This window comes from Aphelocoma coerulescens, chromosome 19, assembly GCF_041296385.1.
Source record: "Aphelocoma coerulescens isolate FSJ_1873_10779 chromosome 19, UR_Acoe_1.0, whole genome shotgun sequence".
NCBI lineage: Eukaryota > Metazoa > Chordata > Aves > Passeriformes > Corvidae > Aphelocoma > Aphelocoma coerulescens.
This window is the reverse complement of record NC_091032.1, coordinates 6,345,046-6,370,144: the sequence shown is the minus strand read 5'-3', so window position 1 is coordinate 6,370,144 and position 25,099 is coordinate 6,345,046. Positions and strand designations below refer to the sequence as shown.

Genomic DNA, 25,099 nt, shown 5'->3' with positions numbered 1-25,099 from the left:
CAGAATCCTTTCAATTGAGCAAATACATATTCAGCCCAGGTAATGGCTGAAGCCATCCAGGATAACCTGGACAGTAGCAGGGGAGATTTATGATGAAGGGAAGGAAGGCACAGGCTAGTTTGTCAATAATCCAAATTAGCATTGTGAGTCCACTTAATTAGCACAGACAGAAGAGCCCAGAGCCTTTGTGAAGTTTTCCATGGCTCGTGCCAGTGGCTGCAGGGATCTACCAGGGTTTGGATGGCTATGGCCAGTTGGCAGTGAGGTGGGAGGAGAATGGAGACACCTCCACAGCTTCCTTGCTCTGACTCCTCAGCTGGACGTGCATCTCACTTTCCTTGGATTGACAAACAATTTATTAACCATTTACCTTCAGCAGTTCTAGACTACGATCAGGGGAAGGAAGGCAAGATCGATAGAGGCATATATCCTTTATATAAGTGGGAAATCATATGCCCCTCTCAGGATTCATTTTGCTATATTAGCTCTTCTAGGCCCCTCCTAAAAAAGATCCTCATTCTCCTACTCAGCAGTGTAGTCCTCCTCTGTACTCGCCCCAGCTGAGTTTCTTTTTTGCCTCTCCACATTGCAGGCCAGAGCTGTACATAGCATTCGAGATGAGATCTCACAGCAGAGGCTTATATAATGCTGTGGCACTTGTATAGCTACACTAGAAATACCTTGCCTCACATAGCTTGATGTTTTTATCATATACTAGCTGATTAAAGCATGATTAAAACCCTCCAACTCTTCAGTCACTAATGAGCATCCACTTTAGAGCAGAGGGTTGTTTTTTATTAGTCCTCAAATAAATGGCTTTTCACACAAACTGTTTTAAGTTGATTTTCTGTTCCAGTTGTCAAGGTCATTCAGCTGATCCTGTGAGATAACTTAATGCTCTTGGGTATTGATACCCTCCATCTCTAGTGCTCTGGCTAATGGCATGGTAAACCCAGCAATATGGATGTGCAGCAATTCCCTCTGGGAGAAGGAGCTGCCCCAGCAGAGGCAGGTGTGCAACACTCAGAGCTGCAATGCCAGCAAACACCTGCCAAAAACAACACCCATAAAAACTTCCCGGTGTGTATGGATGGGCCCAGGAATTGGAAATGAGCCTCAGGGAATATTGTGCACTACCACTTGTTCCCAGCTCCCTAAAATTGGGAAGGAGGGATAGGAAGAGAGCAGTACTAAAAGACTGGTTAGCAGAGTGGAAAGATGGATTATCACCACTAACCTACCATTTGTCAATCCAGAACTGTGCTGAAGACTGTAATTTTCTAGTCAATGCTTTATAAGCAAGGTCAGAGGGAACAAATACTTCAATAAAAAAATGCAAGACATCAGCAGAAGAACCCAGTCATGATCCTCAGAATCCCAAAAAGAAGAGGTTGTGTTTGCAATTAATGGGCCCAGAATAATGTGCTTCGTGTCCATCAAAGGAAATGACATTTACAGTACTTAAACACCAAGACTTGAGATGACAAACAGGAAATCACAGGGAATAAAGGGCACCAACTGAATACATGAAGAAACTGTGCTCTACAGAGCAAAATAAATAAATAAGTCTCACTTCTGCTACCAGAGACCCACTGCAGCATCGCCTGGATGCTTGGAGCTGTGCAGCAAATGCCAAGCTGTGAGCTGCAGCCAGGGAACACATAATTAATGTGATTAGGAGCACACAGAGCTAGCATGCTCTGCTGACTGAAAAGCCCAGTAGCATAATTACTGTTTTCTGTACTAGCTCTATGTCTGAACAAATCTCAAAGCCTGGTTAGTTTTAGACTGCTGTGTAAACGTCAATAAAAATCCCAGAAGTGCCAGCTCATCAGCATTCTCAGGCACAGAAATGGTGAAAATATCACTGGATTTCCATGCTGTTAACATCAGGCAAAGAAGCCTCCATTCTTCAGTCTAACCTTAGAGTTTGTAATAAGGTAACATCTCCCCCAAGTGAATGCTTATTATGAAAGCTAATTAATTGCTTTCCAGTAATGAGAAGTCTTTGGTGTTCAAAGAAAGCAATATTCACTACACAGGAATTAAACAGTGTTTATTGAAACAAAGCTCCCTCCATTTAAAGACCTCTTTCTGATTAACATCGTTACAAATAAAACCAAAGAAACTGAACATACAAACATACAAAACATGTATAGGCAGGAACTGTGAGCCAAAAAAAAAAAAATCACTCAGGAATCCATAGTATTAATTGAAGAGAAAACTAAAGCAATGCTTTGTAGTTGCCTGGATTTCCCTGGGGGATGGAGAGTCAATGCTTATCTGCCTTCCTCAGAAGAGACAATTTTGATTAATATCAGACCCATCTGACTCAGTCTATTAAACCCTGAAGGAAGGATATTCTTCAGATATAAGAGATATGTCTTTGATTAATAATTCTACCATATTGCCATTCCAAGCATTAACAACTGCATGGCACCTGTGGAAAGTGAAAGCCTTTGAATGCTATGGAAGGGAACTAACTTGTACTAATAGACCTGTTCTCCTTTGTCCATATCTGAAAGCTGCATGACACCGTTCCTCCTACCCTCTGCTGAACAAGTCAAAGTGTCAAGGTTTGTCACAACTTCCTTGCAAAGGAGACAAAATGGTTATATAATTCTGCTTTACATATAGGAAGAGAGCAAAGTTACTTCAGACATTCTGAGTGGTTTGTCTAAAGACCTTGGCAAACTGTCTAGAGATTCCTCTTCAGCGCTGTCAGAGTTTAACAGACCACAACAGGCTACAAAATCGTGGCCATCAGAGTGCACTCTTACCTAGCAGGGCACATCTCCAGAGAAATGGCATCAAATCACTCAGCCCACTAAGCTGGGCTGCCACGCACGGTGTAACTACTGTGGAATTGTCACATACAGGGCAGAGAAAAAGTCAATGTAACGTTATCTATTGAGTTTTTCCTGGAACTTCTAGGCTCAGCCAGCCAGCACTGGCCTCCTCACCCCAGCTGAGCATTTCTCCTGATGTTGGCAATCAGCCTCTTGCTGTATTCTCTGTAGTTCACGGGTTTGACGTCCATTGCTGTGGCCTTAATACGAGATTCGTCCTGCGAAAGAGAAATCTTAGTATGTAAAAGAACATGAAGCACTCCAGGCATTTGGTTCTAACCTCCTTCTGCCCCAGTAACTTACTGCTCCTGGTATCTGGGTTAGCTGGGAGTGCCAACACGGACTCCCAGAGCTGGTATGTTGTTTTCATGTGAAACTAGCCACTCTTGATGAGCCTGAGAGGGAGCAGCAAGGATCCCCTCCTTCAGTGCTCGAGACTGGAAGTCTTTGTGTGATCTTTGGAATCTTCTGTTCTCTGTGAGCAAGGGAAACCTCTCCCCACAAACATAAGAGGAGGAAGTCACCTCCTATGGAGACAAGTCGAACTACAAAAGCCACAAGTTACATTATTTGCCTTTTGGGCAACACTTACATTGTAAGTCTCCAGTTTCACTCGGATCCTGAACTCGTACGTGTTGAAGTTTGCATTTTGGAACACTTCTTCAAAAGCCTGCTCGTTCTGAGGGAAGGACAAAGACAGGGATCAGCTGCAGACACTCCAGGCTCCCAGTAGTGCCATGAACTTTGAGAACAGCTCAGCTTTTGGGGAGGTTGGCAAAACACTGGAACTACCTGGCCCACACAGGCAGAGCTGAGTCTTCCATCATCCCATTTTAGATGCCAAACCCGTAACTCAAAACTTTTTAAAGATAAAAAGGTGACAACTTCCTAGCTGCCTAAACAAAGGAACATACAATTGCAACCAGGTATAAGGGAAAAAAATACTACAAATCTACAGGAGCTGCCAAACTGGCTAATTCTGATGTTGTGCTGTGACCACAAACACTGACAGAGTTAACTATTTCCCTATTAATTGCCTTATTAGGCATTTTGGTTTTCTGCTTATCCATCAAAGCTGCATGTATCCTTCACATCCTGACACAGGCCTATCTAAGAGAATGTTCTTTAAAAGAAGTGGATCCATGTTTTGAACGTGCTTTAATAACCATGAGAAGACTCTGTCATATTTATAACATAAGCTGCTTCTAATTACCATATGAACACTAAACATCATCATCATCATTTATAACAGACAATTTGTCAAAACAGTAGAAAAGGAGCAAGCAAGTCGTGGAGACTGTGAAAAAAAAAAAGTTTATTTTTGTGAAAATATGAGCCGTAAAAACCTTTGCTGACATTCCAAAAAAATCCTGCAGCCCCCTGATGATACTGACAAGTAATTATTAATGCATTTATCTACCAGATGCACTTGACTTGATCAGTCACTCCAGCAGCAGACAGAGCATCTGATCTGGAATTGAACCCACCCCAGTTCCACTCACATTCCAAGTGTTACATCTGCTGTTTTTCACTGTGTGCAGCACTATTTTACACTACACAGTGATTCTCCTAGGGTTTAGAAAAGCACAACAAATGGAGGTGAACAGGAGCAGCTAGGTTCACAGATTACAGAAGTCAGGCATATCCCTCCTGAATATTAAAACCCCTTCCTTTGGCCATCTTACGGATTAGAGGATAAAAAACTCACTTAATAAAGCATTTAGCTCCTCTTTGCAGCTCTGTCACAAACTGTGGTAACCATTAGTGAGTTGAAAATGCCCTCAGCATAGCAGTCACTGCTACCCCACATCACCTCCTTTGGTATCTAACAAGCACAGGCAAGAAGCAGATGAAAAACCTTGCCCATGTACCTGTGCTTAGTGTGATCACGGGCTGTACATGGACTCCATCCATACTGTGAGCAGTGAAAAGACTCCCACCAACTTCACAAGACACTGCATCAGGTCTATCAGAGAAAAACCACTAAGAAAAGCTTACTGCAAATGCATCGAGTACCATTTTTAAAGGCTCATAAAAGTGTCAAATCAAAACCAATTTCTCCTGGAACACAAAGCATTCCCGCTCAAGGGCTCACTCCATATTATGTTCCATTTTCTATCCTCAGCCATTTCCATTAGGCAGCTCTTCAAAAGACATTACATGTTTGTACTGGTACATAGGATCTGCTGTCTCTCCTTCCCCACCCAGTTTTCTTCAGCATTAAAAGCGACTAAGAAATTTTGTTTAAACTCTAGCAGAGATTAAGCATGGCTGAAGTAAGAAAATATTGACAAGTTAAGAGTGTCTGAAAATGGAAATGCAAAAAGTGCAAGCATATCTAATTAGAATCCCCTCAGCAAACCATCTTCCTACAGAACAGAGGTGTCCAGCCTTCCTAATGCCACAAAAACTCAGCACCCCAGAACCACAAGCTTTGTACCCTTCACCCTCTGATATCCAGAGTGCAGAAAATATCCAAAAATCATCCCATATTACAGGAAAAATAGCCCTGCTTTGCACAAACAGTGGTCTACAACAGTGTCTCAAGACAACAGCCTCAACAATCCCTCTGCTTCATTTCCCCCCCCCAGCCAAGCAATGGGTTAACCAACAACTGGGATATCTGTGGAGTCCTGGAATCAACCAGCCTTAGCCTGGGAGCACAGCAAGGCTCATATGCAATTCAGGAACTTATCATGCATTCCACATCATCATTTAAAAACAAAACAAAGCCACACAGTTTTTATACAGCACACAAGTTAAAAAAAAAATATATATCAGGAAAAGATTGTTTTGCTTGGAAGAAAGAAAAATGCAGCAGAAAAGCACAGAGTGACAAAGGGAAGATAATACTGTCTGTTAGTGTCTAATGACTTACAACCTTAAAAACTGTTCTAATCTGCCACAGAAAGATCACTTCAGCATCTCTGCCAATGACCCATTTTACAAATCATAGTTTTCATCAGACCCACAAAGTTCTGATGGTATTTGGTGGGGAAAAAAAAAAAAGAGCCTTCAAAAGTGGGCTCACACACATTAGTTGAAAAAGCTTCCTGCCTACTTACAAAGATACATACAAAGTGTTCTGGAACTTTTTGGTTTTGTAAACAAATTTTTGGAACACGTTAGGGATAATGTTGTCAGCATTCATTGCTAAAACAGGGTTTTTATTCAGATTCTTCCCATCTAGGTACAATGATAAAACAGGCTGTCTTTTCTACTGGAGCCAACACGTGTTAAAGCTGTCAGTCCCCCAAAGGCTGTGGCACAACCCTTGAGTGATCAGCTGCCTCTCCAGGCCCAGGTGATGAGGACAGGCTGATCTCCAGCTTTCAGCAGCCAGAAGAGCTCAGAGGTAGACAGACTGACTGTGGGAGCAAACTATGGGGGAAACCAGGCAAATCTCTGTTCTTCAGGCAGATGGCCTGTGGAAAATAATCCCGAGGAGAGTAAACAAGTCCCTGCCAAGAACTTTGGGTGAGGGAGAAGCAATGATTTGTGAACTTGTAAAAGATACTGAAGGCCAACATCTGGAGGACAACCTTGGGCTGGGCTGAGCTGGCCTATGACCCAGGGAAAGGGCAAATTTGTCACCCTTGAGAAATGAAACAGAATATCCCCTTTCATATGGCATTTTTAATGTGTTTTAATAATGTTGTTAATTCCCACAGCAAGTACATGAACATACCCCACTGCCTTTGCCACATTTGCTGTACATTCACACACAAATATCAGACCATGCTTCTCTGAGGGATCAGCACTGGTGTTCCACACAAATCTTACATCTTTTCCAGAGCTGCCTTCAAAACATTACAAGAATATTTCCTTACCAGAAGGATCAAAAAAACCCCAAGAAATTTGAGGGCAGCCCAACACAAAATGTGTGAAACATAGTTCAGCTTTGAGACAAATGTAAAAATACAATAGGCTAATTGACTGACCTTTTCCTTCAGTTCTCCCAGGAAAGCTGCATTTTGCCCAAGAATGAATTCTGCTGAATCTTGAAAACAAGTCACCCACTGATATTCCAGACAGTCTGCAATGGTCACCTAGAATACAACAACAAAAGCCAAAAGGTTATTTCATCCAGTTGCCTTTTCCTCCAGAAAGACAGAAGACAACACAAAAGAAAAAAATATCTCAGAGCTATAGAGAGTTTTAAATTTCTAGTAACTCTCAGAGCCTGACCTGTACGTCCCTTCAATCATTGAGGGTGGGAAGCAGTGACTTCCTACCTTTTTTAAGTTCCACAGAATGTCCATAACTTAACACAAGTTAATACTGGCAGTAGATTGAACCACAGGGAAAGGCCAACAAGATTATAGCAGGACAACACTGATGGATGCTCAGCTGTGTCCTGCTGCCACTGATGAGCTGTGAGCAAGAACAGGTACCCCACAACAACAACCACCAAGGGGGAACAGCAGCAAGCCTGCAAACTGAATTTACTTTGTAAATACCTGAATACTTGAGCATAAATTCATGGAACACTATGTTACGCTCTAAGGAAACTATCAAAACATTCAAGGACAAGTTAAAAGATCCATTTCCAGCCTCACATGCATTTCCTGGCTGCTCTGACAATTAGGAATGAGGAAATGGGAGACACTGCTCTGAAGGCCTTGAGTGTACCCTCAGCATCCCCTTTATATTCTACAAGAATGACTCTGCTATGTAAAGAAGTTCATGCATTCCTAGAAGTTATCTGACAAAAATTATTCAGAAGCAGTTTGTGTTTTAGTGAGGCTGCAGGGATAGTTCCCTTCTCTCTGCATGCCCACCTGGCAGAGCATTTCTAAGAAGCAGACACAACTCTAATTTATAATGTAAAACAAAAGAAGGTTCAATGCCTATGGTGTAAGTGGGCATCACAGTAATAATCCCCAGACAACTTTCTGAAGCAGGCTCCATTAAACCATGAAGCAGAACAATACCTACCAAAAAAACTGTACTAAATATAGGTAGCAGCTGTAAAAGTGCAATTACTGCTCTCCAGAAATGCCATTTTACTTCAGTTTATCTTCACTACTGAAGAGGCGGAGGCCATCTGTACTCTGCACTGCATAGTACACTTGGAAACCAGAATCAACTGAGCTAGCAGCAACTTTTTGGCAAAGAGAAAAGCTTTTAATTGGAGCACTAGGAAAACAAACTGCTAATCAGCTCAATGAAACATCCCTCACTCAGGTAGAGCAGTCAAACCAGCTAAACACTTTCTAACTCCCAGGCAGCACAGACAGACAGACACCACCTCGAAAGATTCTCTGCTTGGATTGTGCTGGGAACGTGGCAGGAACCGCCCTGAAATCCGATCCGGGTACTCACCAGGAGCAGCAGGCGGTACTTGAAGTTGGGGAATTCGCGGTCACACTTCTCACAGCGGTAAAGTCCATTTTGCTGGTCTATCACTTTCTTGTTGCAATCCTGAGAGGGACATGCCTGGTACATGCAGTTCTCTTTGCGCAGATGTACAATTGTGCCCACACAGCTAAAATAATCTGCCTGCGAGAGTGAGTGTGCAACATTAGCCTCAAAAATACTCAATGTTTTCCCCATTCTGAATTAACTACAAAAGCAAGGCACCCATACTTGGATATTTAGGATTAGAAAGCTTAACAGCTATGGATTACTGGGAAACTGTAAATCAACCCCTCTGTTGCAATAATTTTCAGGCTTCCATTATGTTAATAAAACCCCTACAGCAAGATTATTTTGTGTTTCCATTGCAGGAAACTCCAATTGCTAGGTCTTCTTTAGATAAAGCATATTTGATTCTCCATTGTGTCTGTTCAAATCTGCACTTTTTCACAGGATTAAGATTCTGCACTTTCCTACGCTTCTTTCAGGAACCAATACAAGAAACAGAAAGCCTATTGTGTAGTGTTACAGATAAGCATTTGATTAAACTATAGCCTACAGAACAAAATACCCACTCACCACACTAAAATAATCATCATAATGGTTTAAGACCACGGTCAAGTCTTTCAGCAGAAAAAAAAGAGAGGCTGCTTAAGAAAGCATGGGCAAAAATTGTCACAGAAAATAGCTGAATTACAGGTAAAGTGAGAGTGTTCAAGGCCAGGCTGGATGGGACCCTGAGCAACCTGATCTAAAGGGTGCCCATGATAAAGGGGTTGGAAAGAGGTGATCTTTAAGGTCCCTTCCAACCCAAACCATTCTATGATTTTAAAGGGTTTTTTTCCATGGATAAAAGCTCTTGTATATCCCAAACAGCTTGTTTTTAAGTTTGAAACAACAACAACAAAAATTAAAATAAAAAGCAGTATAAGCCTAGAGAGGTTTCTGGAATGAAAAAGCAAAAGACCTGGGGTTTATTACCAGCTTTTCTATTGACCAAGTGTGCACCCTTGAAAACCACTTCCTCCTAATGCACCTGTTTCTCCTGGAACACTTTGTGCTGCTTATATGAACATCTTTGGGGTAAAAACATCCCCCCTTCATTTACACATGGCTTAGAATTCTCTTGCAAACAAAGTATCACGTTGCAACATCGGCAACAAGCCTGGAATTATTTGAAGAACAGTAATATTAATTAATAGCATAAATTCCAAGACAGTAAACACATACTGCTCAACACTTCAATAAGCAGAATACCTGCATAAAGCCTTGCTTTTTATTTTCTCCCCAATACACAAAGCTTGTGCTGAGTGGCCATGCTCTACCTTATCTCCTTGTCCCAAGTTCTCAGATTTGGCTTCAAACAAAGTTTTCCAATTGGTATTTGCTCCAGCTGCTGGCCCACCCCTCACATCAGAGATGGAGGCACATTCCAGAAGCTGCCCCTCGGAGTCAAACCTGCAACCACAGAGATGCACTTCTATTTTTGGAGAGCAGACCATACAGACTTATCAAAAGCTTACGTTTATTTTCATGTGCTCGATACATGAGGGATTTTTTATCAATGATTGCAAAGGAAACAATTACAGTAATACGTGTATATTGCAAACAAAAATAGCATTTCAGAATAAGTTAATAGTCTGACTTAATTAGCACAGTATTTTATAAACCCACAAAAGGAGGACAGCTTTGTTCTATATAACTGCAATTTGTTTGCCAGCTAGTGGTCAAACCAAGCACTGCACACTTCTTAAGGCAGGCAGATAACAAGATTTAAGGGCATCAAGATATTTCCATAATTAAAATTAAATTACATGGTACCATTATCTTCGCAGCAGCTTCGAAAGAAAAAGCAAATAGCATTGAAAAGATTATGCTTCCTCTGTTAAAATAAGAAAGCACAGCTCTTCAGCAAAAGGTTGCACTGCCATCCCATTGCGATGGGCTTTGTGATTTCACAAACACACCAACGAGGCTCAAAAATTGAGCTTAATTAAAGTGTGACAGTAATAGCTCAGACCCACAATCAATTTTATCTCCAACAAGCCTCTGAAGTATGGGAGAGCCACAGCTCAATGACAAATGGAGGATGCCATTTATTTCATCCACATTTGGGTGATGTAACTGGAATTTGAAGACTCAGGATTCACAAGTCTGATGCTGTTGGCACTTAACCCTCTTCACACACACCACATCTCACCACGCTCATAGTTACAGCAGACAATTTAACAGCTACTTACAGGAGAAGCAACAATAAAATCACTTTGTTTTCCTGACAATAAAAGAGTTATTTTGCTATCTGAAAAATATCTGGCAAGAACTAGACACTGAGAGATGTCAAATAGTCCCTCCACACTAACTGAGTGCATATCAGATTCCACACAATGGAAAAGCCTGTGGAAAAAAATGCTGTTCTCTCAGATCATGCCTCAGAAAGTGGAGCTGGTCAAGCCTGATTTCATGCTGCCTTCCAAGGCTTTGGGTCAGCGTGCACTACCCCGATTTCAATTTTTCAAGGTCTGTCATGGAGTTAGAAGTTTTTTGAATTGAACAACTTAAGAAAGACAGCCTTCCAGGCTGTAGGGCTTGCAAGCCAGAGAAGTTTCTACAGCCCTGGAAGCCCTACCCTCTGCCACCTTCCCTCAGTGCTATACACACTGTTCAAGTACAACGAAACAAAACAGAAACAAATACTCTGCAGGAGGCTGAAACAAAGCAACATAAACACACTCATACCATCCTCGGAGTTTAAAAGCCTCTGGGCTATCAGGGTTGATGACAACTGTGCTGGAGGAGAGGACAGACAGGCTTCTGCCACCAAAGTCAGAGACACGGGCTCCTTTGATGGCAATCACAGGTTGTCTGGAACCATCAAACTGTTCAGCCTGCATGTGTGAAAAACCAGAGAGCAGCAGCATGTTACAGGAGAGGTACTGAACTTGTGGAGATAATTCACAGGTCATGACAACAGACCAAGTCGAACTACCCTGCTGTATCTAAAAGGTAAGGTTTTGAATGGTGTCATTAGGAGTTTAAGCAAAGGTAGGTGACAATTTTCTGTGCAATCCTAACACCCCGTTTCCTGGGGAACCAGAGAATCCTTAAGTCACACGACTGGCTTGTCAGAAAGGATTGGTCCCCTCTGTTAGCAGTTTTACACCAGGATTTTAGGAAGGGAGATGTGTTATGGGAATGGAAACAAAATTAACTGTTCATATCAGACTCCTCAGGAGATGAAACAACTCACTCAGCTGCACTGAGCCAATCAAGGCCATCTTACTACCACTTACAGAGAAGTGCAGCTATGCTGACCAAACATTTTTACTCAACTCTCCATCTTCTGTTTTTTATCTCATAAAGCTGCTCTAATGCCATCACCTGAGTAGTCTGACACTACCAAAGAACCTCATGGCATGAGAGAGGGTTTGAAAGGCATAGATTTTATGGACCCCACACCACTCAGCAAGCAAGGGGAGGATCGTGTGCTTAAAGATAACAAACGAGCTGGAGTTGCAGTGGTACTCACTGTACCCATGAGATGCAAAAACAACAGAAAACATATCCCAGCAGTCATGGCAATGACTGTTGGAAAGGACATACAGATTCTAACCCTAACTGTTCCAGCTGCAAGCCACACATCACTCCACCCCAAGGCTTATTGATGCCTCTATTCTACAGGCAAGCAAACAGATTTAGCTTTGCAAAATGCAGACCCTGATCTCTGTTGGAAGAATTATGCCAGGAATTGTATACCAGTAGTCCCTCCTGTTATAACCTAGTTCAATCTTAAGGCTTTGTGATACTGAACTTCAGTTTACTTCATTTGTATCAGCAGATGGTTAATGGTGTTTAGGTACCTACAGTATCAGTGCACTTGATCATTTAGCCATAAAGCATCACCGTCAAGCTGGCAGGATCACTCCCATTTTATAGACTGGCACATAAATCCCTAAGTATCTATAACAACAGTGGAAAACAAAGTAGCCTGTTAAAAAGATAAGGAAGCAGTCTACTGCAACGGTTCAAACTTTCACTTCCAAGGCTCTGATGCTTTTAAACTCCCAGTCTGAGACAGAGTCTCTCAACCTGCTCATTAGGTAGCAATTCATGCAGGGTAACATGTATCCCACCCTACAAATAAAATTCCTCTCATTTGAGACAGCCATAGCCACCAGGCTTTTCCACAATCAAACTGCAGCTCATACCCCTTCCTAAACCAGAAGCCCGCTACCTTCAGTACTTCGGCTTGAGACATAATGTCTGCAGTTGTTCAGAACACATTAGTCAGATCATGTCAGCAGTTTGTCAGAGAAAGGTTAAGAACATCACACCTGAACGCAACCAGACAGTCTTTCACCTTCTCTCGGCCCCTGATCCTTAAACATCCAGGGCTCTGTCAGTGCTGTGCCCATCTCGGGTGACAACAGCACTTCCTCACCCTACACCAAGGAAGCTTTGCTTAAGAACAGGTAAGAGAGCACATACCTCGTTTCCCCACAGCGTAACTGTCACCAGCTTCCCTGATGTATCCATCAGATGCACGTTCCTCTTTGAAACCTCCCTATTGTTAGCCTTCACTGTAATTTTAGTGACATCTTCGTAGCTCTTACAAATTCCAATTACATCTGAGAAACAGTTACAATTTAGAGTTACTCAAGGGTCACAATTGGGGAATACAAGATCACAAGAGAAGAATTCAAACCTACTGTCAGATTTTTACCTTGTATCCCAGCTCCCTATTGAAATGAAATCTGATATGGAAATTAAGTGTATTATGGTAGGAATGTTCCACTACAGAACTCTTCAGTGCTTTAATTTTGTTGACGCAGTCATTAAGATATTCATAAATGCAAGCCTCACCACATTAGAGAGATCAAGGCATTGTAGTATCTTTTCCCATCACATTCTGTCAAAGGACTTCAGTCCTGATCATGCTACACACGCTTGCTGTTAAAGCACGAGCAAGAGCTTCAAAGTGATTGTAACACAATGAAACAACCGGCTCGTGCCTCCACACATCCCTGCAAAATCATAAGCTGCAAACTTTAACAAGTCTGCATGTTCAGGTGGTAAGAGCCAAAGCAATCCCCTTTGCACTCCCTAAAAATACACCATTTTTGCTATTACCCATCTACCTTTAAAATTCCCAGCTGAATGTCTCTGAATCACAGGCATCCTGTGCCTCTGAAACCTGAGAACCCTCGCCCCCACCCAAGCCTCTGATTTTTCCGGAGTACTCTGCCCAACGAATTACAGAAAAACAAACCTCCAATACTTCACAAAGCAAGCCAAAACAGTCATGCAGCTTGGACTTGGATGCAATGAATTATGCCAAAATCACTACAGAGATAATCACATAGTGAAAGAAAGCAAGACCACAGAAGGTATGAAATGCACACGTGCTGAGCAAGGGCATTTTTCTTTCAGCCTTTTCCTGTGGAAAACAGTATCATAGTACAATAAACAACTATCACCTACTGTCTTTAGTTTGAAGCACAAGATTGAAGAATAATTGTTATATATTGTTAGAAAACAGGGCAAAAACATCTTGAAAAATTGCCTAAGGCATTTTTAATGGCAACCACCACTGGATGACTTCAATTAAGAGATCACAACGCTTGAAGCATCCTATGCTCACTACCTGCCCAGTATTCAGGACACAAAAATAAAACTTCAGAGCTTTAGAATCTGCCTTTTTTTTACTTAGACTGACCAACAATCGAGTCTTTGGGCGTGTTCTCCAAGTCAGAGATGGATACAAAATCAAACTGAACAGATGGAAGATGCTGGGCATCATCACAGGGCACAACTGAAGTCTCATTAGTGAATGTAATCTCATAGTCATTCTTAACAGCTGTATATTGCTTGTTAGCAGTCTTCAAATTGCCTTTGGTAAAATAATATACCTACAGGAGAAAGCAATGGAACAGGGGATACTATCAGTAGTCAGGGAAAATAGATTGTGTTCACCTTTAAAAATCCTTGCTAGGCTCAAGCTCTTCTTTTCCAGCTCCTGTCACTCTAAGAAAGCACAAAGCTACCATACCTTGTTCAATTCAATGAGTGGAAAGAACTTGTCTGCTTGATCGTTGAATGCAGTAGCTCTAATCTCACCCTGCAGGAAAATAGGGGAGCTGGTCAGAACTGAAATTTGGCATGGAAAAAGATTAAAAAAAAAAAAAAAAAAAATCTTTGCAATGTTAAGTGGCAGCAGTTCTGCAGAGACAGTGGGGTCTGCCAGGGTAGCTCCAGGCGTGTGAGAAACAAACAACGTTCTCTTCACATCTGTAGTTAAGAGCTAAAAATGACATATTCTACACCTGACAATCAAACCTCATATTCAAGTCTCATTAGTACATCTACAGCTTCAGAATAAAAGGCATAAGAACTACATCCATCATAGAGACACCTCTGAAAACGCCAGTAAAACTGGCATTGATGAAATAAAATTCAAATAGACCCCGCAGCTCCACAAGTTAGCACACAGTATATTGTGATGGCTCCCACTCAGATATGTCTATAAGTAAGAATTAATAACAATTATACCCTCACTAGATATAAACACTGTTTAAACAAGAAAAAAAAAAGAATACAGACATTGCAGAGAAAACAAATGCCTGGTGACAACATTTTACATCATTAACCTCGCATTTTACACTCAATATAATCTAGCAGAATCTTGTTTGTTTTCACGACAAAAGGCTGTAATTTGATAAGAGGTTTGACAAACTGCAAGTTTAGTTAGATTAACCAGATACCATTCCCCAAACAAACCACAGAGGAAATTTCTCAGCCTTACGATAATTTGTACTCCAATTTCCTCATGAAAATTGAAAGCTTGTAACTTGGAGCTAATGCTGCTCTCACTCCCTGTTTTGTAAGGTGTAGCTCAGCCAGGAGGAGACGTCACTCTCAATCTACAGGAAACCACCACAACCCTCAGTATTAGGTTGTCAGTTTGCATAAACAACTCTATTTTGAAGCTGCAAAAATCCAGTCACACACTATAGACTTTGATGAAAAATAATCAGCAATGCTGCACATTTAAGACTTCATTCTGGATAAAAACTGGCACGTTGATGTGCAATTTAATGAATGCGGGGATACAAGTTTCAGTTGTAATAAAAAAAAAATCATTTCCGAAAAATGCACTTTATTTCCTCTATTCTGTCTTTATGAAAGGTTCATCAGCATCTGGCATGCATTATCTTTGTCTCAGCATATGACACTTACACTTTCATCAACCAGCTCTATGGAAAAGAGCTTTCCTTCACCACGGGAGTTGCTCCACGTGCGGATCTGGCCTTTTTGGGTGACACGAGCACAAATGGTCCACCTGAAATCATGCAAGAAATCACTGTTCTGCATCTCTTTTCACCTTTTTAAAGAAGAGATTGACTTGACAAACCTTTGGAACTGGAAGGTGACTATTTAAGAGCCAGAATCTTCCCACTGCACCTCGACAACTCTTTTGCTTTCTGTTTTAATGGCCTAAACCATTAAAGGCAGAAAGTTGTAGAGAAGGCAACAAAGCAGCCATAAAGCATCCAGTATGATAATAATAGTGAACAATCCTTCTGCACAGAAGCAGGCCTCAAATCTTTTACTTTTCTAGGGTACATTTCTCACACAGCAGTTTGCCTGCTCTGAAAAGCCACGCCAGAACTCAAGAGCTCAATTATAGGATTCGCATTTAACTTGGGTAATCAAATCAGTTTGCATAACTTAAAAATGTCATTCACTAAATAATTACATCCTCATGCTTTTCAACAGCTCAGTAGCCGAAGTGAATAGCTTACTGAGCTGTTTTGTCATTAAGTTACCAAAAAGAAGGTTGCTTTAGGAAAAAAAAGGCCCCAGACAAGTCAATCGATTTTCAACTGAAATATTAAAAACCTATCAAGCTCAGCAGGGCAGCTGCACCAAGACAATGGCAAGGCAAATCTCAGATTGTTAAGAGTGTTGATGGAATTTAGATAAAAAAAAGAAAGAAAGAAAGAAAGAAAGAAAAAAAAAAAGAAAGAACACCCTTCTCCACAGAAAAAAATAAAAGAAAACAAAACCCCAAAACAACAAGAAAACCCCAAAAAACCAAAACAAGTGTTTCTATGGAAGGTTTTTTGCTTGTTTCTCTGGGTGCTTTTGTGGTTGTTGTTGGGTTAGTTTGTTTGAACGTAACCAATAAAGTCCAAAGAATCAATGAATGATTTGACAGAGGCTCACACACAAAAAAGCAAAACAAAGCTATTGTTCCTTCATGCCTGTGACATGAATAAGGCCTGGCAAACCACAAGAACTCACTTGGACTGGTATGGATTCAAGCTGGCAATTGGCACCACTTTGGCCTGAGACCCCCCGGGTGTCTTCAGGGCACTGGGAACACTCGCTTTTCCAAACTGGTTGGAGGGAGCGTGGTACTTGGGAGCAGCAGGACCTTCCAAAAACCACAACAGAGCAGAGAGCATTTCAGCCTTGCACACAAAAATCAGGTTAAGAACCAACTCAAGGTGCAGAACTTTCTCACACTGCCATGGGGAGCCACAGAGAGGGCAAAGTTCCAGGGAACACTGGAGAGCCCTGTGCCATGTGGGCACCACAGAGGGGCTTGAATTTTGTTGAATCATTTCTGCTCTTGGTCACAAGTGTTTTCTAGGCTGCAAAATGCAGCAGAAGAGACACTCTCAGACCTTTAGAGTGCTTGCACTGAAGTGGAGATGTGTCCAGAGTCAAGCACTCGAACACAGATTAAGTGGCAAACAACTGTTTAGCAGTAAATTCTCTAAAACAACAGAACCACGGGATGGTTTGGGTTGGAAGGGACTCATTCCAACCCTCTGCCAAGGACAGGGACACCTTCCACAAACAATGTTACCCAGAGCCCCATTCAACCTGGCCTTGAACACTTCCAGGGATGGGAAATGTTAGATCAAGACACCACTTGGGGGGAACAACTAAGGAAAAATACCCCACACACAGTTTTCTTGACATGAAATGATACTGCTAATCAACTCAATCTTGTCAATGTATATGCACAGAACTCTTGTGATCAGCTTTAAGCAAGGAAGGAAGGAAAAGCTTGTTTTCTGCTTCAAGTTTCTAAGCAAATGTCAAAATTTTACTATTTAAAAATCCTTCCTAAACACGGGGGTAAAGAATACAGACAAGTTAAAGCGACACCAAGAATTAGGATTGACAACTTTTTAGCTTAAAAAAAAAAAAGTCTACAGGCTGACATTTAAATTGACTGCATCTTTCAGTATCTCACTGAAATCTTGATCAAAAAACCACGTTTCTAGATGTACTATCAAATAATTTCAGTGTACTGCCTAAAACGTTTGGCCTCTATCTCAGCACTGATAACACACACACTTGTTGACCAGCTCCAAATTGTAGCCTAATTTGGGTGTCCACAGAGCACTGTTTCAAGAATGCAGCATTAACTGAATAAAGTTGTGGTTTTGGTTTGGTTTTTTTTCCCCTTGGGGAAGACAAGGGAAGTGGGACAATTTTTTTTTACCCTTTTAAATCTAAGTATAGAGTTCTCTTGAGAGAATTCACCTTGTCAAGCTACGGGCTACCCCTCAATGGATAGTTTCTTGTGCAACATCATTATGGAAAGGATTTATTTAAATGGAAGCTGTAGTTTCTCACTGCACAGATCAGAATTCCTGCCCAGGATGACTCTTACCTGCTCCAGACAAATTGCCATTTTGTTGCTGTGGTTTGCTGGCTGCTGGGTTTCCTGCTGGAGCTGCAGAACGTTGCTGCCCTTGCCCTGGTAATTAAATGGAAAGAGACCATAGAGTAGAGTAGGGAGCACAGTAATTAAAAATTTAGAAAATAAGACCTGCATGCAAAAAAAAAAAAAAAAAAAATTAAAACCACAGAGAACATGCTAAAATCCAGGTGTTTAAGACATAGGAGCAGCAAGCTATCTGCTGAACAACATTACCATGGAGGAATTCCAGTCAGATCTCTTTCCTCAAGCAACTGCTTTCTACTTGGAAAGAACTCAGGGCTGATGGTGATTTAAAAGGACAGACCTGAAGTAATCTTGACAACTTTTCAGTGTTTATCAGCTGCTATTGCTCTGACAGGTAGTTTCTGCTCCTACCTAACAGCTAAGATAAAAAACTGTGGAGAATTCTGTCTCACAAGTCAGAAAGGGCCAAAAATCCACTGGGTAAAGTCAAACCTGAAGTTAACACAAGACAAAGAAAACACCTGCTGTATTTTATTTTCAAAATATGAAGATGTTTAATGTGGGGGTGATGGAGTCATCACTTCAGAATTCACCAGGGCCCCTCTTGGCACACAGCAGTAAATTGCTTAGGGAGCAAAGTGATGCCATAGTACATATAGATTGTCCATTTTTTTAGATTCCAGGACTTTTACTTGCCTTAAATTAATGATAAATTACAAGGGAAAGAGTAGACAGGCGTATCTAAAGGAAAAGTCCATTAAAAGGCTAATTTACCATTCAAAAAATTTGAATTCCTTTACAATATAATCTGCCTTTAGACGAGAAAATATCCAACATTTTTGTCCTTTTGGACACAACTAATCTTTCAGGTCTTGGTTTGCAGGTAGACCTAGGCCTGAGCAGGCAAAGACCCCCTGATTTGGGATGTGAGGAGGAAGATGGTCAGAGAAAGTGGAAAAGAAAGTCAGACCAAGCCTGTAGAGCACCACGAGGAACAAAAGCAGAGAATCCCAGGACAGAGGGACAGCACCAAACTACGGGAAAGGAGCAGAAACAACACATGGAGACCCCAGCATGGTGTTGCCTGATGTGGTACAGCCTACAGAAGTAACCCCCTGGTTATTTTTAATCCAAAAGCCAGGTCCTTGCACAAACCCCAATCTGCTCCTCTAACTTGCCGCAGTAGAGTCACATCGGTGAACTGGTGACAGTCTCCCTGGCAACAGCGTGACGTCAAACAGCAAAATGTGTATTTACTGCAGGTTCCACTAGATGGAGGAGCCAGGTCTCCCCCTTGCTCAGTGGCCTCAGGTGCTCAGAGGGTCAGCACTCCACACCCAAACTCATTTTGTGCAAGGGAAGGTGGAAAAAAACCCAACAAGACGCATCAAGAGAAAGATATGTCTGGTCAGGAGAGGAATATTCAGGGAGAACAGAATGTGGGTATGAAGCAGCAAGAGGTTTCCTTGCTACTTTTGTTCCAAAGATGTTTTTTTTCTGTAGGAATTTTGTGATTAAAAAAAAAAAAAAAAACCCACTGAAAACCAAAGACCACCACATACATTGGGACACGTGCGCGTTATGAAACACAAATTCACATTTTAATGGCTGCCTACCCACAGCCGAGTGTTTCTCAACAGAGTAAGAATAAATTCACACATCTGTGCATGTGTTCAAATACAGAAGTAGCAGAAATATCTCTCCAATTTTCTCGCTTGGAGAGCCTAGGGACTCCTAAACTGTGATTTTTGGTGGCTGGTGGCCTACAGATCACTTAAAGTGCTCAGAAAACCGAGGAGACTGCCTGGTTTTTGCTGTTAGTTTTTATTAGCAGGAGGTGAAAAAACCAGCTGAAATACCTGCTCGCATTTCTGCTGTATGTAGTGGGTTAGGCAAACCCAAGACCTCTGCCTGCAGCTGCCCCACAGCCCACTCAAAGGCAATAACTGTGTAACAGGAACCCTCAGCTTCCAATAATTTGTCACCAAGAGGTTCTGCCACAGGGCCGTGACACAAGACCTGCCCCAGAACTGAGCAGCAGGGAAGGGAGAGAAAGGGAAAAAAAAATGCACTTTGAAACAACACACACCTAAATCACAATAGTGGAAAGGGCAAGAATAAGGAGTTCAAGTGAATGTGCAAGTACATAAACATTTCACCATGGAAAGATTAATGACAGAAGTTAAACATAAGTAGCAAGTCATTGTCATAGGGAAAAGAAAGTCCAGCAGCAGAGTAATTTGAATGAGATTAAAGACAGTAATAACACAACCATCCAGTCTTCAACAAGAACTGAAATGCTCAGTCTTAATTTTCAATACTATTATGAGAGGCTGCCTGAAAAGTTTTTATGATTTGTAATAAGAAGATTGTGTCTCCAGCTTCCTTGTTAGGCAGATTAACCACCTACTGCTCCCATGTAAAGTGGCCAAAAGCCAGCTTCTCACCCCCCTGAGGCCCACTGTGCTATTAAAGTCTGAGAAAGAATATTCCTTAATCCTAGGTCTGGCAGTCAGAAATCTGTACTTCAAGGAAAACCAAAAGTAGGGCTAAAAGATGCATTTTTAAAATACCAGAAGTTTTTTTTTTAATGGAAACCACAAAGTACATTTAAGATGCTTATTCTGCATTAGTTGTGTCTCCCTCAAAAACACAATTTCCTAATATACACAGGAATTTAGAGAATATGCAACTTGAAATACACACCTCTGCCATTTTATCAAGACCTTCATGACAAATCTTGCAGCCTGCAGAGCAGCAAGGCTGGGTTAGCTTACTTAATCCAAACTATTACCATCTTCTGCATCAGAAACCTTATTTAGAATCAAATAAAAGGGTATGACATCATCAGAGTAAGATCAGTGTTGAAATGAAACACACATCACATCCTATTTGGCATCTTTTATCTAGTGCAAGCCCACACATATTATGACCACAGACCTGTAACATCTCCAAAAGAGTTTAGATTTGAAACCTTCATCGTGGGGTATTTTTGTAAGTCCAAATGAAGAACACAACTTTGATCAAAGTAATGGTAATTTTACCAGAATTTATAGTTAAAGGTATATTTTCAGCTCAGTTCTGTCAGATACCACGTTCTCAGTGGTTTCTAAGCAACAATATAACTGAAAAACACTATAGTTCACAAGCTCTTGTATCACATAAGCAGGGAAATGGGAGAAAGGCACAAAACAGTCTGCTCAGTAGCTATTCTGAAAGTCTTGGTCTCTACAGCAACTGTGGGATTAAACCATAAAATCTGAGATGTCAACACATTTTTTAAACAGCAATTAGCTAAGTAACTATCAAAGGAACAAAGGATTCTTTAGGCTCATTTAACAAACGCCCCTCTTAATTCCCTTGGAAAAAGTTAATGAAGAAAGATGTCTTTGCCTTTGCAACAGAGCAGATTTTTAACCAGAAGAGCAATGTACCTACCACCATTGTTTGACCAAAATATTCTACAGAAAACTCTTGCCACTAATGTGTGGTCCCTTAGTAATAAAAATATATTAGTTCACTTCTCTCAGGATAAAAAAAAAATCTTCAGGAAGAGCTGTTTGCTATTAAATTCCAGCCATTATCTGTGTATACATCACTGACAGAGCTGTTCAAATATTTTCTTTAAGTGCTTATTATTCTCCCTCCTTTTTTAAAAGATCAGAATTGGAAGAGCAAAATAGACTTTTGAACGTTCTCGGAGGGAAAAATGTTTTAATTTATAGAAACATTTGCATGAGAACTGCAAGCTCAGCACACAAAAGTGAAGAACACAGTAATTTATGCAAAATAACAGACCCAAATAGATTAATGGCAGGTCAAATTAAGGTTCACCCAGTGCCTCAATCCTTTTTCAGCTGGGCACGGTAGGGATGGGTGCTTAGGGAATTCTGTGCTCGCCTTGTTTTCATACCAGTCTCTCGTCTATGCACTTGGAACAATCTAAGTTTTAGTGCTTCCTGCACCTAACATTCATGCAGAGGATGTATTGTTATGTTTAACAGCCTTTAATGGATTTCTCTTTCACATCTAATTGCTTTTTGAACCTGTGCCAATTTTTGGCACCTACCTCCACAAGTTCCATAATTTAACTATGCAGTTTAGGGGTGTGGTGCAGCCTTTGTTTTACAACCACTGCCTGACAACACAAGAGCTGAAGAGCATCAAATGAACATAGGAAAGAGAGAGAGAGAGAGAGAGAGATTCATCATTCTTTATTCATCCCCTCCACGCCATCTTAGACTTTTACAGATCATTATTCCATCTTCCTCCTCCTGTTTTCTTTCCAGACAGGAGAAATTATAATTTATTTGATTACTCATTATGAGGAGACATAAAATAGCTTCCTCTTACTTACTGGAACTCGAGGTAGAGACCACTCACTACAATGAAAACCTGTCAAGGTTATAAGGTATAGATGCTCCAAATACCATGGAGAAATTGTAGCTTTAGCCACAATGCAGAGTTTATTAAAATATGAACAACCCCCAGTTTGCGTTACACAAACAAAAAGGATTTTCAAGATCTGGACATCGCTGTTCCAGGCATAAAAAAACCTGAATGTGTCTTCTGACTGCTTCTTTTAAGTGGAAGAGAGAAGCTGAAAGGCTCTCAGAGCTGACAGAAAAGTATTTACTTACAGATACTCACCTTCATTGTATGGCTGGGGATTGCCAATAGTCCCACCAACCTGATCAGCAGTTTGCATGACATTTACATCCATCAGGATAACCACTCTCCTACAACACAGAACAGACAGCAAACAAAGACTTTCACTCCCTCTCCAAGTCCATCTCTGAATATCCTTTGCAGCAGGTGAGAGAACCAAGCACTAAGGGCAGATGCTTCGGATGAAGGATCTGGATGACAAAAGCTCTCCAGTGTCAACAAAGCCCTCTCTTGAGGGACAAGTAAGCTTGAAACAATATCACACTGCATCAAGGACAGGTGATGGCAGGCTGAATAGGCACCAAAAATAGCTTGGGAAACCATTGTGTTTTAAAAGGAGCAAAACCATACCAGATTTTATTAGACAGAATGCATTCCCTGCCTCAAAAGTTGTCTTCTCCCAGAAAAAACACTGAATAAAAAGAACACAAACCTCAGTTCATATCCTGCTAGACATATACATAGCTCTTCTGTTTCACCTGGATCCCTTCTCATTTTTTGCAGTACCCCATCCCCTCAAATTTTCCTCCTATCCTATTTCCTCACATTTTAATAAAGGACCAGATTCCACAACACCTAAGTAACAAGATATCTTCATTGCTTCTTTTCAACAGCAGGTAATTTGAAGGAAGCTTTCTACAATTATTTGGAGTATTCCAGCTGGAATTGGAGTACTGCAACTAGAAACTTTATATTACTAAACCACTGTACCAGATACATCTGATCCCACTAGATCAGATCTATCCCATCTGATCCCACTAGATGAGTAGAGTCACAATCTGCAATTTATTTCTTCTGTTACTGGTGCTGTGGACTTTTGCTCTTGCACCCTAAAGCCTGAGTATTTTCAGATAATCCTAATCAAAAGCACTTGGGCTCTGCTTAGTAACAAAGGACAGAGCCTCCAGTAGTGCAGCTGCCTTTCTGTAGGGCTGTACTTAAAGATTAACACAAATACCTTCCATCTTTCAGGCTGTTGACAATGAATCTGTTAACCTGGCAAATACACCGGGCTGACAAGCGTTCCTCTTCCACCAGGGAGTTCAGCTGTGTTGCCAACATGAATGCTGCAGGAGCAAAGGAAAATACTGAAGAAATTCACAATGCCAGCTTTTAAAAGGGGCTGCCATACCTGGCCACAACTTTTCCAGCTAGTCAAGCATTGCACCGGATCTACAACTTGCTCAGTTTGAGACAAAAAAACCAGTGGAACTGCTAAGAAGTCACCAAAACTGACCATAAACTTTGCTGTAGTTATTGCCCACATTTCAGAGTGCAGTGATAGCTATAATGTTTGTATATCAAAGATGTGAGAGGAAGATTAAGCTAAAATACTTTAAAATCAACATTACACGTAGAGGTTTCTGTATTTTCATTATAACCTGCAGCAAGTTAAGTTAATTGCTTACATTTCACAAAGTTCCAGAAGACAAAGATTTCACCTAAATTACAAAATGCAGTGGCACACTTTGAAGTCTGTGGCACAGTGTACACCACATTCTCCTTCAATATTCATTTCACCACTTCGCACCCAGTCACTAGACCAGGAACTTTATCACCCTTAGCATCTCCACACCTACAAAAACCTCACAAGCAGCTTATCATACTCACAGGAAAGGGTGTTCACCCCATCACTCATCAGCACTCGGTAACGTGGGGGCCCAGTTCCTGTAGCAATAGCCCGTGTATTCTGCGGGGAAAAGAAAAAACCCAGGCTGTCAGTTCACACTTGTCCAGAAACTTTTCAAGAACAGAAAGTAACACCAACAGCAAGCAACTCATCTACTCGGCTTTTCTGAGCACTAATACCAACGGCATAGCCCAAGCAACGTAAGACAAAATTAAGAGAACTCCAAGTAGAGCAGCCTTGCTCTGCAGTGGAAGTTTGGCTGCACTCAGGAGCCCACATGCAGTCGCCGAGGGGCTGGCACAGGAGGGAAGGGACAGTACTCACGATCACTTGCAGCACGGGCTTGGAGACGTCCTCCCCCTGCATGATGGCCTGGAGAAACGAAAGAGACGCTCAGAAGGTGCCACCACCTCGCTCGAGAACGCCTCGCGACACACAGTGACAGAACCACGCAATCAACGAGGTTGGACCTCTAAGATAATCGGGGCCAACCTATGAAGGGTTGTACCCACGGAGCTGAGGGGGATCTGCCGTAGAAGAGCGCGGTTATGGCTGTCACCGCTGGACCAGAGCCACCCCCCCGGACCAGGCCCCGCTCCGGGCCTGGTTCTCCCCTCGGGACCGGGCCGGCCCCGGAACCCAGGTCCGTCCTTCACCTCCCACCCTAACCAGAACCAGGTCCAGCCCAGCCCACCCCGAGGCGCTCACCGCGATGGCCCCCTCGCTCAGCCGCACGCTCATGGTGCCGCGTCCGCCGCTGCCGCCAAATCCTCCCGCCGCCGCTGCCGCCACCGCCTCCTTCCGGCGCCGCCGTGCGTCACGCCGTGCGTCACACGCCAGCACAGCGCTCCTATTGGCTGCCCGGCGCCGTACGGCGGAAGTAGCCCTGTG

At 41.9% G+C, this 25,099-nt stretch overlaps 1 protein-coding gene across 1 annotated transcript; it reads right to left on the bottom strand.

The window, feature by feature from the left end:
* Nucleotides 1-2,035: 2,035 nt before the first annotated feature.
* Nucleotides 2,036-25,006, bottom strand: RPA1 (replication protein A1). Its single transcript, XM_069033348.1, has 17 exons — nt 24,917-25,006; nt 24,533-24,580; nt 24,190-24,268; nt 23,537-23,645; nt 22,561-22,649; nt 17,896-17,982; nt 16,509-16,641; nt 15,441-15,543; nt 14,254-14,322; nt 13,921-14,113; nt 12,693-12,832; nt 10,944-11,092; nt 9,533-9,665; nt 8,175-8,351; nt 6,791-6,898; nt 3,442-3,528; nt 2,036-3,067 (listed from the first exon to the last, which is right to left on the bottom strand). Exons 1-17 carry the CDS (start codon nt 24,947-24,949, stop codon nt 2,960-2,962), a joined length of 1,845 nt encoding a protein of 614 aa, XP_068889449.1. The 5' UTR covers nt 24,950-25,006; the 3' UTR covers nt 2,036-2,959.
* Between the last annotated feature and the right edge of the window lie 93 nt (nt 25,007-25,099).